This window comes from Tenrec ecaudatus, chromosome 3 (genome assembly GCF_050624435.1).
Source record: "Tenrec ecaudatus isolate mTenEca1 chromosome 3, mTenEca1.hap1, whole genome shotgun sequence".
In the NCBI taxonomy this organism is placed as follows: Eukaryota; Metazoa; Chordata; class Mammalia; order Afrosoricida; family Tenrecidae; genus Tenrec; species Tenrec ecaudatus.
The window spans coordinates 155,611,255-155,626,308 of record NC_134532.1 but is presented as its reverse complement, the minus strand read 5'-3'; the positions used below and the strand labels follow the sequence as shown (position 1 = coordinate 155,626,308).

General features: G+C 39.7%; 1 protein-coding gene across 1 annotated transcript in view; it reads right to left on the bottom strand.

The window, feature by feature from the left end:
• Positions 1 to 13,782, bottom strand: part of LOC142442429 (transmembrane protease serine 11D-like) — a 29,906-nt gene extending 16,124 nt beyond the window's left edge. The window contains exons 1-4 of the mRNA XM_075543572.1: positions 13,584 to 13,782; positions 11,641 to 11,781; positions 7,674 to 7,792; positions 4,074 to 4,141 (exon numbers count right to left, since the gene is read on the bottom strand). Coding sequence (XP_075399687.1) covers positions 4,074 to 4,141; positions 7,674 to 7,792; positions 11,641 to 11,781; positions 13,584 to 13,782 — 527 coding nt within the window. The remainder of the gene's footprint in view (positions 1 to 4,073; positions 4,142 to 7,673; positions 7,793 to 11,640; positions 11,782 to 13,583) is intronic.
• Positions 13,783 to 15,054: the final 1,272 nt, after the last annotated feature.

Sequence of the window (15,054 nt, the reverse complement as noted above, 5' to 3'; positions counted from 1 at the left end):
GTTTTACATTTTTACCATCCTAGATCCCTTAAAGGAGAAAGATGGGATTTCTACTCTTAAAAAGTCAAAGTCTAGGAAACTCACAGGAGAAATTCCATCTTGTCCTATCAGGTTACTATGAATCCACATGGACTCCAGGAAGTGAGTTTTTTTTTTTAATTGAGATCCCTTGAACTACGAAAGTAATCACTGTCCCCAGTGATATAACTGTCTCTGATTATTTTACAGTGTCTGACAGTAGAAAATACTTCAGAGGTATGGATTTTAAATCCAAAACTGATAGATATTCATTGATAAGATGAAATTAAAGATAAATGCACAATTACAAAGGTAGACCACGCACTATGGCCTAGAATGAGGGTGTTCTCAGTAGCTTCTGATAAAGCTGTTAACAGAGAGTCAGATAAGTACACTTGAAATGGCTAATGACAAAAGAAATCCTAACTACGAGAAGGTGTTTGGTATTATTAAAAAAGATCAAGCAGATTTTCAAAAGAAACGATTAGAGTTTTAAGAAAGAAATACATAATTATTTAAATTTTAAAACTTGCTGGGTTACCCAAAGCTGGACAGAAATAGAGAACTGTGGACATGAAGAATTTACACAATATGAAACTCAGATAAGGAGACAAAGCAAATCGAAGAGAGGTTAGGAGACTTGAACAGGCAAAATGCATTCCTACAGCAGTACTAAAGAAGAGCATAGAAGAAATTTAAAAGTTAAAGTTTTAAGTTCCCTGTATTGTTGGAAATAAGTAGAGACTTTGTAATTTTAACTATTAATTCTGTTTCTTGAGTAAATAATATAAGAAGCTGAACCATGTGAAGAACAGAAGATCAGGACAGGAGGCAGATACCTGACAACCCAAGGAATGCAGAGGACACAACGTTGCTCACTGATACCGAAGAGGGCTTCAAGAGCACAGTCTTCAGTGTGGGTTCCAACCCAGCGAAACGGGAAAATCCTCATAGCTGGACTAGCAAACTTCAATAGCACGATAAAAGGAGGAAAGATGGAAGTCATCAGGAATTTCATTTTACTTGGATCCATACCAATGCTCCCGAAAGAAGCAGTCAATCAACGAAATGGCCTTCGGCAAACCTGCTGCACAAGATCTCCTTAAACGTCTCTTCAAAGGCTACAGTAGCCCGGACTCAAACCGCAGTGCTCACGATTGCTTTATATGCATTTGGAAGGTGGACAATGAATAAGGAAGATAGAAGAAGAAATGAAGCTTTCAAATGATGGTATTGTCAAAGAATTCAATAGAATGTATAGTATATACCGAGTGAAATAAGCTAATCAAAATGACATTTACTTTTCATTATGATTTACCATTTATTATCCCTGACTGCCTTCTCTTAAAATAGTTTTAGCCACATGTCATACAATCCATTGGTGTAATCATATTAAAAAGAGTTGTGCAATTACCACCGCCATCAATTTGAGAGCATTTTATTCTTTCTTGTGCTTGTTGTTATTGCCTTCTCATTCCCTTCAACCTCTCCTGCCAACCCCAAGAAACTAAGCTAAACGAACCCTAGGAAGCTACTAATCCAGTTACTGTCCTGGATTTCATATGCAGAAAAACACATAAAACAAAAGACCCCAACAACAGTAAGAAAAGAAACCATAGAGGGGTCCCCTGGAGGATCGTTCCAACCATAGAGACCCCGTGAAAAACAGAACAGAACACTGACCAGTCCTGCGACATCCAAAGCTTGAGCCCATTTTACAGCCACTGGATTAATCCATCTTGTTGAGGGCCTTCTTTGTTTTTATTTAATTAAAAAAATTGTAATAAATTATTTTATTGGGGGATTTTACATATATAACAATCCATACATCCATTATATCAAGCTGACATGTACAAATATTGACATCAACAATGTCAAACATTACCTTTCTTCATCAGCCCTTTGATATCAGCTCCTCTTTTTTTCCTCTCCCCCCATGTACCCTTGATATATTATGGATTGCTCTTATTATTTATATATATATCTCATACCACCTACTCTATTCCTTCACCTACTATCTTGGTACTCAGGGGTTATTCTGCTCTCCTTGCTACACGTTCCCCCTCCCTCCACCTCCCGCCCCTGCCCTTCCCCTACCCTCCTGGAATGATTGCCTTCTTCCTTAGCGCTACCCCTCTATTTACCAAGCGTGATGTCTTCTGCGGGCACTGATCTCTCCTGACAACATGCTCAGAGTGTGTGAGATGAAGTCTCGCCATCCTTGCCTCTAAAGAGCATTCTGGCTATCCTCCTTCTAGGACAGATTTGTTTGTCCTTTTAGCAGTCCACAGTATTTCAATATTCTTTACCAGAACCAAAATTCAAATACATCAATTCTTCTTTGGCTTCCTTTACTCAGTGTTCAACTTTCATATGTGTATGAAGCAATTGACAATTTATAGCTTGGGTCAGGAGCACCACAGTCCTCAAAGTAACGTGGATGCTTCTCAGTCCTCTAAAGAGGTCTTGTGCAGCAGATTTACCAATGCAACATATATTTTGATCCATTGACTCCTACATCCATGAGCACTGATTGTGTGTCTAAGCAAGATAAAATTCTGGACAACATAAATCCTGACTCTATTGTTCATAATGTTACCTACTGATACAGTTGTCAGGAGGATTTTGGTCTTTTTTATATTGTGTTGTAGTCCCTCCTTGATCTTCATCATCAAATGCTACCCGTCCTCCTCACTTTCAGCGAGCAAGGTGTGCCATCTTCATATCTCAGGTTGTTAAAAAGCCTTCCTCCAATCCTGACGCCACAACTTTCTTCACACACTCCAGTTTCTCTGAATTTGCTCAGCACACAGATTGCATACGTATGGTGAGAGGGACAACCCTGCTGCACACCTTTCCTGAGTGTCTACCACACATTATTCTCTTGTTTTGACCATACAGTTGGCTCTTGACCCATGAGTAAGTTCCAGACAAGCACCATAAAGTGTTCTGGAATTCTCATCCTTTTAAAGACTATTCACAGTGTGTTATGAGCCACACAGCTGAATGCCTTGACATCCTCAATCCAACACAACACGATTCAGTGGCACCTAACAACAACAACATGACAGAGTGCTGCTATTATTTTACAATGGAAGAAACAGAGAGGTTAAATAACGACTCCGGTTACACAGCTAATGAGAACTGGCCCTGGGTTATTAATTTGGAACTAATGTTCTTTATCACTATAAAAGTAAAACCATGACATTTCATTTCATACCCAATGAACTAGTGAAAATTAGATCAAAGTCTACGTGTACTGCAAATAGAGTAGCTCTGGCCGAGCTGTGGGTTAAGTGTTGGGCTATAAACTATAAGGCCAGCAGTTCAAAATCACCAGGCACTCCATGGGAGAAAGATGAGATTGCCTTCTCCTATAAAGAGTTACAGTCTCAGAAACCTAAGGATCAATTCTACTCTGCTCTGCAGGGTCACGGTGAGTTAGAATTGAGTTGATGACATTGTTTTCATTCCATAAATGAGATGTGGTGGGATAGTGGTTACGTACTTGGTTGCAAACGAACAGGTCTTTGGATTGAACCCACCAACTCTCTGTGGGATAAATATGTACCAGTGTGGTTGCATCGATACTTAGAGCCTTGGAAATCCTGGGGGGGGGGCAATTCTGCTCTGTCCTTTAGGGTCATTATGAGTTGGAACAACTTCACAGCAAGGAGTCTGTCCATAAGTAAATGCTATGCAGCACTCATTTGAACGAGACCTAGGTCACCATTCTCATTATAATAAAGTGTGTGAACTCATTTACTTTTCATCCTCTAAACAAAACTCAGAAACCCTGATGGCATCGTGGATCACAAGGTCAGTAGTTCCAAACCACCAGCTGCGCCATGGGCGCATGATGAGGCTGTGTGCACCTGGGAGCTCTGAGGGTTAGTATCTCAGAGACCCACGGACACGGTCCAGTCCTGTCTGTAGGTTTGCTATGAGTCACAATGAACTTGGTGGCAGTGAGTTTGGTTGGAGTTGGGGAAGCAAAAGTCAAATAAGCCAAATTGCCTCTATGTGTATATATATTTTTATATAGTCCTACTCACCTGAATTTGACAACATGAGCTCTGATGAATTGATTTCTTAAATTTGATTCTTTGAATGTTTTATGAATCTATAGAGAGAAAAGAAATTAACAAAGCAAAACAGAACAAAACCTTTCTGTAGGCCCAGCTCTTTCTCTCTTTTCTCCTTCCTCCCTAAAGTGAAACTTCAGGTTAAAGCCTAGGGTTTCAGTCAGCTCATTTCCTTCCGTTGCTAATAGAATTGAACTAGGTAGGTTATGTAACATTTCAAAACACTGCCTATTCCTTCATATGTTACTTAAAAAGGCTAGCAATCAGGATGGTTCCGTCTAAGCACCTCAAAGATTTTACTCAATGAGAAGTCATTTTGGGAAGACTCTGTGGTTGTTCCTAAAAGTATTTGGGGCAAGAGCCAAGAAAACAGTAGGTATTCCATTAATACAGTTCAGATTGCTTTCAGACTTCCCCTTCCCCGTGATGGCCTTCTGATCGGATGAAGCATTGTATTAAATATCTTCTAAGAAGAATACCACCAATTGGCATGATTTTACAAAGTAAAATAGCTCTAATCAAGAGTCCAAGGATGCCAAACTGTAATATTATCTTACTGTCCATTTATCTTTGCATGTCAGTGTTATCTTCAGATTGCAGGCATGTGTTTGCTTTTGTTATGGTTGTTCCTTGTTTGCTTTTGCTTATTTTGTCCATTTTCAGATTTAGGGGGTACATTTTATTTTGAGATCTAGATAACATTATCTTTAGATCTGTTTGATGACTGCACCATTTTGAAATAAATTAAGAAGAAGGGAAGGTGTGTTGGAGCTCTTGCCAGTGCTCCTAGGCTATTGCTCTGCTTCTTTTTCCAGGGCTACCTCTCTGCACACCCCTCCCCCCCCACCTCCCGACTATTCTGACTTGACAATTAAAAAAGGATGCTAGTGTAGGTGGTCCATTTGTTAAATAGTAACAAAAGCCCTTTCTTCTCTTTCCATTTCCTTTTCAGATCTTTCTCTCCCTCTCACTCTTTCATGTAGAATGAACCTTGAGGATCCCCCCCCCCCAACCTCAGCACTCCAATAAATTGTTCATCCTTCTTGGGAGGCACAACTCCACTTTGGAGATCCGTTTACTACAGTGTCGCCGACCTGCGAAACTGCCATCTCTAGCATGAATGGGGAGTTTTAGTAGTTTAGTTAATCACAGGCATGAATTCTAATGGAAGCCATCATTTTATTTGGAAAGAGCAAGTCGACTTGAATGCACTCATAGTTTTGATATATGTACGTTGCAAACAGGCATTTGTATTATTTCTAAATGGTTTCCTTCATTTACTCACTAATTCAACAACCTTTGCGCATTCGTGTGTGTGTGTGTGCATGTGACACATGAGGTCTGCCAGACTTAATCCCTGTTATCGTGGAATTTACTTGTAAGGGAGAAAATGCAGATCAAAATAATAATTGCATATCATCCTTCAAATTGGAAAAATTTTACAAATACCTATTTTTTTGTTAGTAAGGACCCCTGGTGGTGTAATGGTGGCAAACGACTGCTGCGGAGCTTAAAGCAGAGGAAACCCTGTGTGTTGCATCGACTCTGTCCTGTGGGGTCACCACGGGTTGGAATGGACTCAATGGCAACCATGGAAAATAACGGTGTAAAAGCACATAGCTCTTTTCTGTAGTATATTTGGGAATGTAAACCTAGAAATTAAAATAATTATTTTAAATGCATGAACCTCCATAATAAGATAGACAAATGATTGAGTAAATAAACACATGGAGAGAAGCGAGGTAAAGATGGATTTGAAATAATTTATGTAGATAATGTCTTCTATTGTGAACAACATGAAAAGTGGGAGAGAGCAACTTTCTAAAACAGGAGCTTGACAGACTACCTCCTCAGCGAACCAGGTCAGCAGCACTCATAAAACGTCATGCTGAAAGTAAGGTGAAGGCTATTGGAACTTCTGTGGAATGCCAGAACAAGCATACCTGTCTTGGAGGTGTAGAGCCTTAATGCTTCTTAGAAGTCAGGAGAGTGAGATGTCATCTCACCTACTTTGGAAATGTTCTCAAGAGAGACCAACCCCTGGACAGGATATTGGATATTAATTATGCTTGATGAAGTGGAGGGTCAATGAAAAAGAAGTCCCCAAATAAGATGGATCGCCATAGTGGCTACAACAGTGGGTTAAAATTTATAACTATGAGGACGGTGCCGGATCCACCCGTGTTCTTTTCCATTGTACATCAGGTTGCTGCGAGTTGAAACTGACTCAATAGTATCTAGCAACAAAGCAAGGGTCCACATGTGAGATTTCCTGGCAGTCAGTGGAGAGAGTCCTCAAATGAGAACCTGAACTTGCTTTAAATGCAGCGCGTCTTGTGAGATGGGGAACTTGACAGGACTGCCGTACTATTCTAGGACTCTCAAGCTTTCAGCTTTTGACAAGATACCTTCTGACCACTTTGCTTTTCCTCTCTATTGTTGAAAAATATTGAGGTTTTTGTCCTGACAGGTTTCTGCCTAATACAGAAGTGCCATGTGAAGTTCTGTGTTGGTCACTGAGGTAGTTAGTTTATTGTGCCAACCTGGCCGATAAACACATGTGGGGTTAATCGAAGGGCAGAGGGATAAATGGCTCAGTGAGCCTCGCCTTTCTAGTTCTTGGGTCTCTTGCTTTGTGATGGTCGCAGCAGGGTGCAGCTGTCTTGGCAGCTCCCTGCTTTAGCTGGCAAGGCTCACTTCCTGCAAGACCGACCCCGATGCAGCCCTGGGTGCTGGAACAGTCGAGTGGAGACCCCTGCCAGCACTGAGATGCTTACACATTCACTGACTCGGATTTCCTCCTGCAGTCCTCATCATAGTGTGTGTTTTGTGAGGTGGAGGAGGACTTTGTAGACTGGGTTAATGTTGGACTTGTAGGCTTGGGCAGCACTGGGTTGAGATGTTTTCTTGATGTGAACTTAACCTTTATATAAAACTCTGTGGATTTGTTTCTCTAAAGTACCCAGACTAACACAGTCACTGATTAAAATATAATGTACAGACTATGTCATGACTGACATGGCAAATATTAACTAGGAGCTCTGGTGGCACTGTGGGTTTAGCATTGGGGTGTTAACCACAAGGTGCATGGTTTGACTCATTCACTGTAGGAGGAAAGATGGGGAAGTTTGTTTTACCACTTTAGAAACTTGATGGAACATTTCTAGTGTCCTGTCGGGCTGCTATGCGTGGGAAGTGATTCAACAAGAATGGGTTAGCTTGTGCATTTTGTTTGATAAGAATAGAGGAAAGAAGGCCAAATAAAAAGAATTTAAAAAGACAATCTCAAAGGTAGCAAGAATAATACTTACATTACAGGCAATAGATTGCTAATCCCTAAAGTCATAATTGAAGAAAATGCCTACTTATTCATAGTTCTTCTAAACCTTTTAAATTCATGATTTAAGAAAATGTAAATAAGAGCCAGTACATCAATAAATTAACAGTAAAAGCACAGAAAAGCACACCTTTCATCACTGAAATGAAGAAAATATGCAAAGCATTTAGTATTTGAAAATGTATCAGGTTAGCATATTTATGTTTATAAGGGAATAAAGAGTCAAAACTTACCATTGATTCAATTTTTCTACTCAAAGTCCTGTATTCCTGTGTGCCTGGTGAATTTAACTGATCAGTATATTTAACATTTAGGATTTGAAAGCTGCTACGATAAAAGTAAGGTTTCTGATCTGTGGAAATAAAAAAAAGAAGTGGAATCAGCTTCTTTTAATATTATATATAAATACATAGTTATAAAATATGTCATATTATAAAATAGTCTAACATTTGCATTATTTGTGACTATGAAGACTATATTATATAATTCAATAAATTTACCTACTTTCCCTAAAAAAAGAAGAGAATGCTTTATTAATATAAATAAAATAATAAAATTATTTTGGAGAATTGCTAGTTTTTCAAGATTGGATAAACTTTGAGTTTTTGAAGTTGTATTAAAATCAGAATATCATCATTATTTTGAGACATTAAAATGGTTTAAGGGTCATATAATTTTTATTCCATGTGGTAGCTACATACTCTGTATCTATTCGAAGATTAAGAGTGTAGTGGTGTAGTCTAGCCTGTTAATCAGGGTACAGCAAATGAGGCCTCTGTGTGGGCATGGCTTTCCCCTGAAAATTCTGGGAACTCCTGTATTTCTTCTTGGAAGCGGGAGATTCTCTCTCTAGGCTCATTCCTTGAGAGAAGCTTAACAGATAAGACACATGGTGCTATGCTGATCTAGCCTGTGCCTTGGGAGCTGGAGAAGCCACGTGGAGACCCTTGACAGAGCTGAGATGTTTACAATGCCACTTGATCCACAAGACTTCCAATCCATTGGCCTGTGGTCTTCCTGCATTTGGCATTATTGCATATGTGTTGTGAGTCTGAAGGGGACTTTATAGATTAGTATCGGACATATGAGCTAATATCGGATTTATGGACTTGATCTGGACTGGGCTGGGATGTTTTCTCAATATTCAACTGCTTTTGTATATAAAGCTCTTTCTTCTACATGTATGAGTGTCCATGAATTTGTTTATCTAGTTTCCCCAGACTAACACATTCCACTATATTTTAGGGAGGTCTATAGTGCATATCTACTTATTCAGAAAACATTACCGAATGAGTAGTCTATGCTATTAGTACGTTATCAAAATTGAACCCAATAATTATAAATAGTTTTAAACTATTTCAAATAATATTCTTTACAGAAGATTGAATGATTTGGCACTAGTCTTTCCTGAACTAAGATACAAAATAAGTCTTCTCACAGAATATACAATATGATTATTGAATGGTGTGGCTCCCCGCCCCAGCCCCCACCATCCAAACAGGTCTTCCAAAAGATATAGCTGTTGTGAAGAGTTAAATTTCTTCAAATACATCTGCACACATTCCAGAGACATCGTGAACATGGACTTAACAAAATGGAATCTGTCTCAAGGAAAGTTCATGCTTTATTTTGATTATTTTTTAGCATAATTAGTTCAGAGAAATACTTAAATTGAGAGAAACACCCAAGGATCCTGGGAGAAGGTGGTCATTTTATAGTGAGCATATGGAAGGTGTGTCTTGGGCTGCAGTGGTCACTGGGATAAAGTTTAAGACACTTGTCAGTCTTTTGTCTAAGTATAAGAATACAGTTTCATTAAGAGCAATGATTCATTATTTAATATAAAAGTTGATATCTCTTTCCCTATCGAAGGGAATTCACAGTACAGATAGTTGACTCCAGGTGATTTGGGGGGGGAGGGGGAGTATCCAAAGTACAATTTAGCCATAGCCTTTTAGTTTGATCAAAATAATAATTGGTTGAAATGACTATTCATAGTTACTGGCTTTTCTAATATTAGTATTTTTATTTCACTATTGGGAATTATTCAATGTTTGCATGGTTAAATATTTTTGTCTATCTAAATTATTTAAATGATATTCTCTAAATTTCCACCTCATTCATGGCTAATTTTGCTTATACTTCAATGTTTTTAAAGAGGAAGAGTTGGGAAAAGATACATTAAAGATACATTAATAGAACAATAGAAGACAAAGGAAATTATATTTTCTTCCTTTCTCAGTCTCTCTCTCTCTCTCCCTCCCTCTTAATCTCTCAAAACATGCACACAATTAAATGATTTAGTTATATATATATATGAAATAAAAATATCACAGTATATTTTAGGGAGAGAAACAAATTTTAACATGCATGATAGGTAACAAAATGTCACATGTTATGTACACACTTTAAAGCATTTTATATACCCACATTAAAGCAGCCAAAGAATATACAACAAGCTCTTTAGTAAGTCTATTTGTGAATGTGTAGGGTGTACATGTTTTAATATTTTTAATGTCTGTATTCTTGATATTTTGGTGATAAAATTTTTCAAAAGGTAAAACATTAATTAATGAACAGAAGTTTTAAAACAATTTGTTTTTACCCTATCTCCTTCTAATCTGTAAAGTCATCTCTAGACCCGCATATCTATTTTACTAAGTAAGTCTGTGCTTTCTGGAGACAAGAAAGGATTAAAAGGTCCTTAGATGTGTCCCTGAGGGAGAAAGATGGGACTTTTCACTCCCGTGAAGATTTAAAAGGAAGCCAAAGGCAGATCAAACAAACAAACAAATTCAAAATCCCACAAATCCAGGAAAAGTTTTGGGCTCGCACCAAATCCCAACTCCAGTTTAAGAACAATTAGTTCTTATATCATGGTCCTGCTTTACACTCGCCCTCAGGAGGGGAACACAGAAGTTATGGGTGCTAGAGCAAAATGTGGCAAAGAAATTAGATAATGCCTGGCTAACAGTAGTGTCTTAAAGGCTAGTCTCCAAACAATCTAAGTGAGATGTCAACTAAGTATCCGTGGAAAAAGCACACCATCATCAGTCACCGAAGGATTGTAAACCATATAATCTGAAGTCAAAAGAGGGAGTAGTATCGGAGCCTGCATTTTGAGAATCTGGTTTGTAGCAGGTTATGTACGATGATGGGAGCCCAAGATACATTTGTAGGAGCTGCCTAAGAAACAACTGGCCAGTGGGTTCCATCCATCCATAGTTGATGGAGAGAGGAAAGAGGTTACCCGACAGGGCGCAGGAGAGAGCAGTATGGAAGACCAAAGGGATAAATCTGCCTTGAGCAGTTAACACGTTGTCAAATCGATCCCTGCTCCGAAGCATGCTGGACCTGATCTGGTTTCCAACTTTGTTTTGCTTTGCTGTTCATCTTGGGGTTTTTCTCAGAGGGGTTATATCGTGGGGGTCACCCTCTTGAAATTGTGTTATATGTTTTCTGTATTTTGGTATATGAAATCCAGGGTTGATGAACCAATTGGAACAGTAGATAGAATAAGGGTTTCGGGGTGGGTGGGGGTACCATGGTGATGGTTGGGGTGGGGAGGTGTAACAGGGAAACGATGTCCAGGAAGGAAAAGCATGTTTGGAAACTGATTGTGGGAGCAATTGCACAATACTGCTTGACATGATTGAACTATGGAATGTGATATAGTATTAACCTTAATTAAAAAAATAAAAATTTACAGTGTTGGAAACTCACAAGGGTGGTTCTACCCTGTTCAATAGGGTCACTATGAGCCAGCATCGACTCAATGGCAGTGAGTTTGCTTTGTTTTTTGGTAGATGTGCCCAACTTTTAAGTATTAAAACTTAAATTTCTTTTTAATAATTTACTTTTACAATTTGATGTTATTAAATAAAAAAAAGAAATCATGGTTTTAATTTTTTTAAAGACCAAATTAGAGCAACAGAAAGGTAGCAAGAGTTTATGTTTTTTTCTGGTTTGTAGAATCTGTGCTTGGATAGTAATTTTTGGTAAGCAATAAAGATTGCAGAACAGAAAAAGAAAAATACTGATTATAGAAAAATAAGGTAAACCCATATTTAGTGAAGAATTAGAATTAGAGTATAAAATTATGTGATATGAAGAAACTAAAGTGACTAAAAGGGAGAGAATGCCAGACTTTTCACTTGAAAGAATATTTTCTCCAAAGAGCAGTACTTTTCTGGTACTTACCAAAAGCTAGAAAGTGCACAAGCAGACCGATGGTCACTGCCAGGATCACCACCACTGCAGCGACAATAAACCCTACCACGCATGGGTTCAGGGATCTTGGTGTTGATGGCACTCGTGCTGGCCTTAGAACAAAGACAGAAGCTCAGATGTCACTCATCTCACCCATAGACGTTATCACTTAGTGTTCACGCTCCTCTTCGGCCTCTGTGAGCCTCCTAGAGCACACGTGGATTCTGTTTATAGGAAATGAGGTGATTCTTCATTGGAATAGGTTTTGGATGTGAGTCTACACTGAACAAGATTCACTTTAATGGTTTTTCTTTAATCATTTTTCACCTCAAAAAAGTAGACAAGTAGTTTTATAAATGAATGGGCAAATTTACCTATGGTTTACAGTGAATTTCCCTTCTGCTAGTTGAGAATAACAAATTGCTCTCTATTTTATTACATCCTTTTCTAGGACACGATTCTGTACTTGACGGTAGCAGCCTCTCCCTTGGGCATCATCCCCATAAAAGAGATCATTTGGGGACAGGGACAAGAAAGGAAGCAAAAGTAGGAACGGGAGGTTCAGAAGTGTAACATTCTTCCTAGTATTAAAAAAAGTAAGGTGTAATTTTTGGTGGGAAAAGAAAATGGTATATCTCCTGTGGGAAAGTTTGTCATTTCTTCAGAAAGTTAAAAAGCGAGCTACCGCGTTGACCTAGCATTTCCATTCTTAAGTGTATGCTCAAGAAAACTGAAAGCAGCAACATAAACAGAAAGTTTGACTCCAATGTTCCCTGCATCACATCTTAGCCAAAAAATGAGAGAAATGAATGTCCATCACCAGATAAATGGATAAACACAACGTGGAATGTAATATAACGGAGTGCTACTCTGCCAAGAGGAGAAATAAAATCTGACCCATGCGACAACATGGACGACCCCTGACCCATGCGACAATATGGATGACCCCTGACCCATGCGACAATATGGACGACCCCTGGAAACATTATACTGGGTAAATGAGGCCATCAAAAGAGGAAATTAATATAAGACCCCACGAATATGAAGTATCTACAACTGATAAATGTAGAGATGAAAGTTTAATAGTGGTTACTAGGAAAGGGATGCGGCTGGCCAGGGGTGAGTCCTTGCTTCGTTCCCTCGGGGTTTGAGGTTTTATTTATGGGATGAACAATTTGGCAAAGAGTATTGATGGCAGTTACACAGTGTGATTGGTATTAGTTGCGCTCACCGAACTGTTTAAAATGGCGACTACTGCGCGCTCTCTCTGTTTACAGCGATCAGAAGAGGGGGGCATGGGCAGAGACAGTGGGAACAGGAAGCCTGGAGACCAACAAACCTGGGGTGTGCATTAGGACACCCCCAACAAATGACTGAGGCGATTTGTCATCAAACAGCTGCCGTTTAAGACAATAGGCTTTCTGCCTGGTCTTGGCAAAAGGGACTCCATTTTGAATCCGGTGCCTTCAGCTTGGCTCTCAGAATTCACCTCTCATCGACCTCCTTCTCACTGACCTCCCCACTCCCCAGCTCAACCTTCAAATTCCTGGAACCGGCTTGTTCCTGAGCCAGAATGTTTTCTGAAGATAAGCACACTCCACTCTATCTGGCCTTGACATATAGATAAGGTTAAAGACCTTCTCCCTTCTGAAGCACCTGTGTGCACTGATCCTCCCCAGCTTGGACCCTTCCCAGCTGTGCCTGCCAGCAGGGGTATAAAAACGCAGCCTAAATTCCCCAAGGAGCGGTTTCAAAGGCTCAATTCCCTGAGTTGCTGAATCCGCCCGCAAGCCTCCCAATAAAGCCTGCTTCTAAACTTTGCCAATTGGATCTTTGGTTCTGTTTTGTGCCCCAAAATCCTTAAACTTACACTCACACAATATCTGGTATTGTTAATTCTTTTGTTTGTTAGGAGCTCTTAAGTCCGTTCCAACTCACAGAAACCCTTCGTACAAGAGCATGAACCGTCTCCGGATCCACTGTTCCTAGGTTGGAGCCCACTGTGGCAGTCATTGTGGCATGTCGAGGCCCCTCATTTTCAGTCCCCACTGCTTTCATAGGCGTGATGTCCTTTGCCAGGGACTGGTCTCTTCTGAAAACATGGTCAAAGTATGCCCCACGAAGCCTCGCCATCTTTACTTCCCAGGAACCCTCTGGTTGTATATCAAGATAGGTTTATTTATTTTTTGGCAGTCCATTTGGTAATTTCAGTATTTTTGCCAGACCATAATTCAATTACATCAATTTTTCTACGGCCTTCTTTATTCAATGTCCAACTTTCACACGTGTGGGAGAATTGAAAATACCGTGACTTGGGTCGGGTGCACCTTAGTTTTCAAAGTAACGTCCTTGCTCTTAAACCCTTCAGTAAGTCTTCTGTGGCAGATTTACGTAATGCAAGGTATTGTTTATCTCTTGACCGCTGCTTCGGTGAACGCTGATTGTGGGACTTAACAATTTCAATCTTGTATCCCTTTATCCCAACGTTACTATTGGTCCAGTTGTGAGGATTTTGATTTTCTTTGCACACACCGATGGCTGCAATCCTTGATCTTCACCAGCAAGTGCTTCAAGCCCTCCTCACTTTCAGCGAACAAAGTTGTGTCATATCCACATTGCAGGCTGTAAGAAACCCAACTCCACTCCTGATGCCTCACTATTCTTCATATCATCCAGCTTCTCTGATGATCTGCTCAACAGACAGGCTGAACAAATATGGCGAGAGGCTGTTAGTCATACTGACCAGTCATATGGGCCAGATGCTTTCTTTTTCACTCCCTTCCTCTTCCAAGGTCACGTATAACCTCATACCCTCACACTGTGGCGGCACCCAGAGAGAATTGGGTAGGGGTTTCTGTTTGACCTCTTGTTTGCTTACAAATCATATTGTAAGACTTTTTTCATCTGAAAAAATGATAATAATACTAGTTGCCACACAGACTATTTGGAAGAGTATGTGAGTATATAATGCATGTATCATATACTCAAGCATCTCTCTATCGTTTATGTAGAGGGCAGTTAAATAGGTTCATCACTAGATTGCGAGCTCTTTGAGGGTATTGTTGCGGATCCCATTTATGCTTCTGAAACTAGATGCCTGGCACATGCGAATGTTCATAAAGCTTTGTTGTATACATTGATTCATATCTAAAGCCTGATGGGAGTTAAAAGCAGTTACATGTAGTCGGAGCCCTGGTGGCACAGTGGTTGCACATTGGGCTGTGTGTTAGTCTGAGTAAACAAGGGAAACAAACCCACAGAAACTTTGATGCATAAGACAGAGTTTTATATAAAGGGAAGTGTACATTAAGGAAACATCCCAACCCAGTGCTGTCCAAGCCCACAAGTCCAACATTAGCCCCTATGTCTGACACCAATCCACAAAGTCCTCCTCCATCTCAGAAA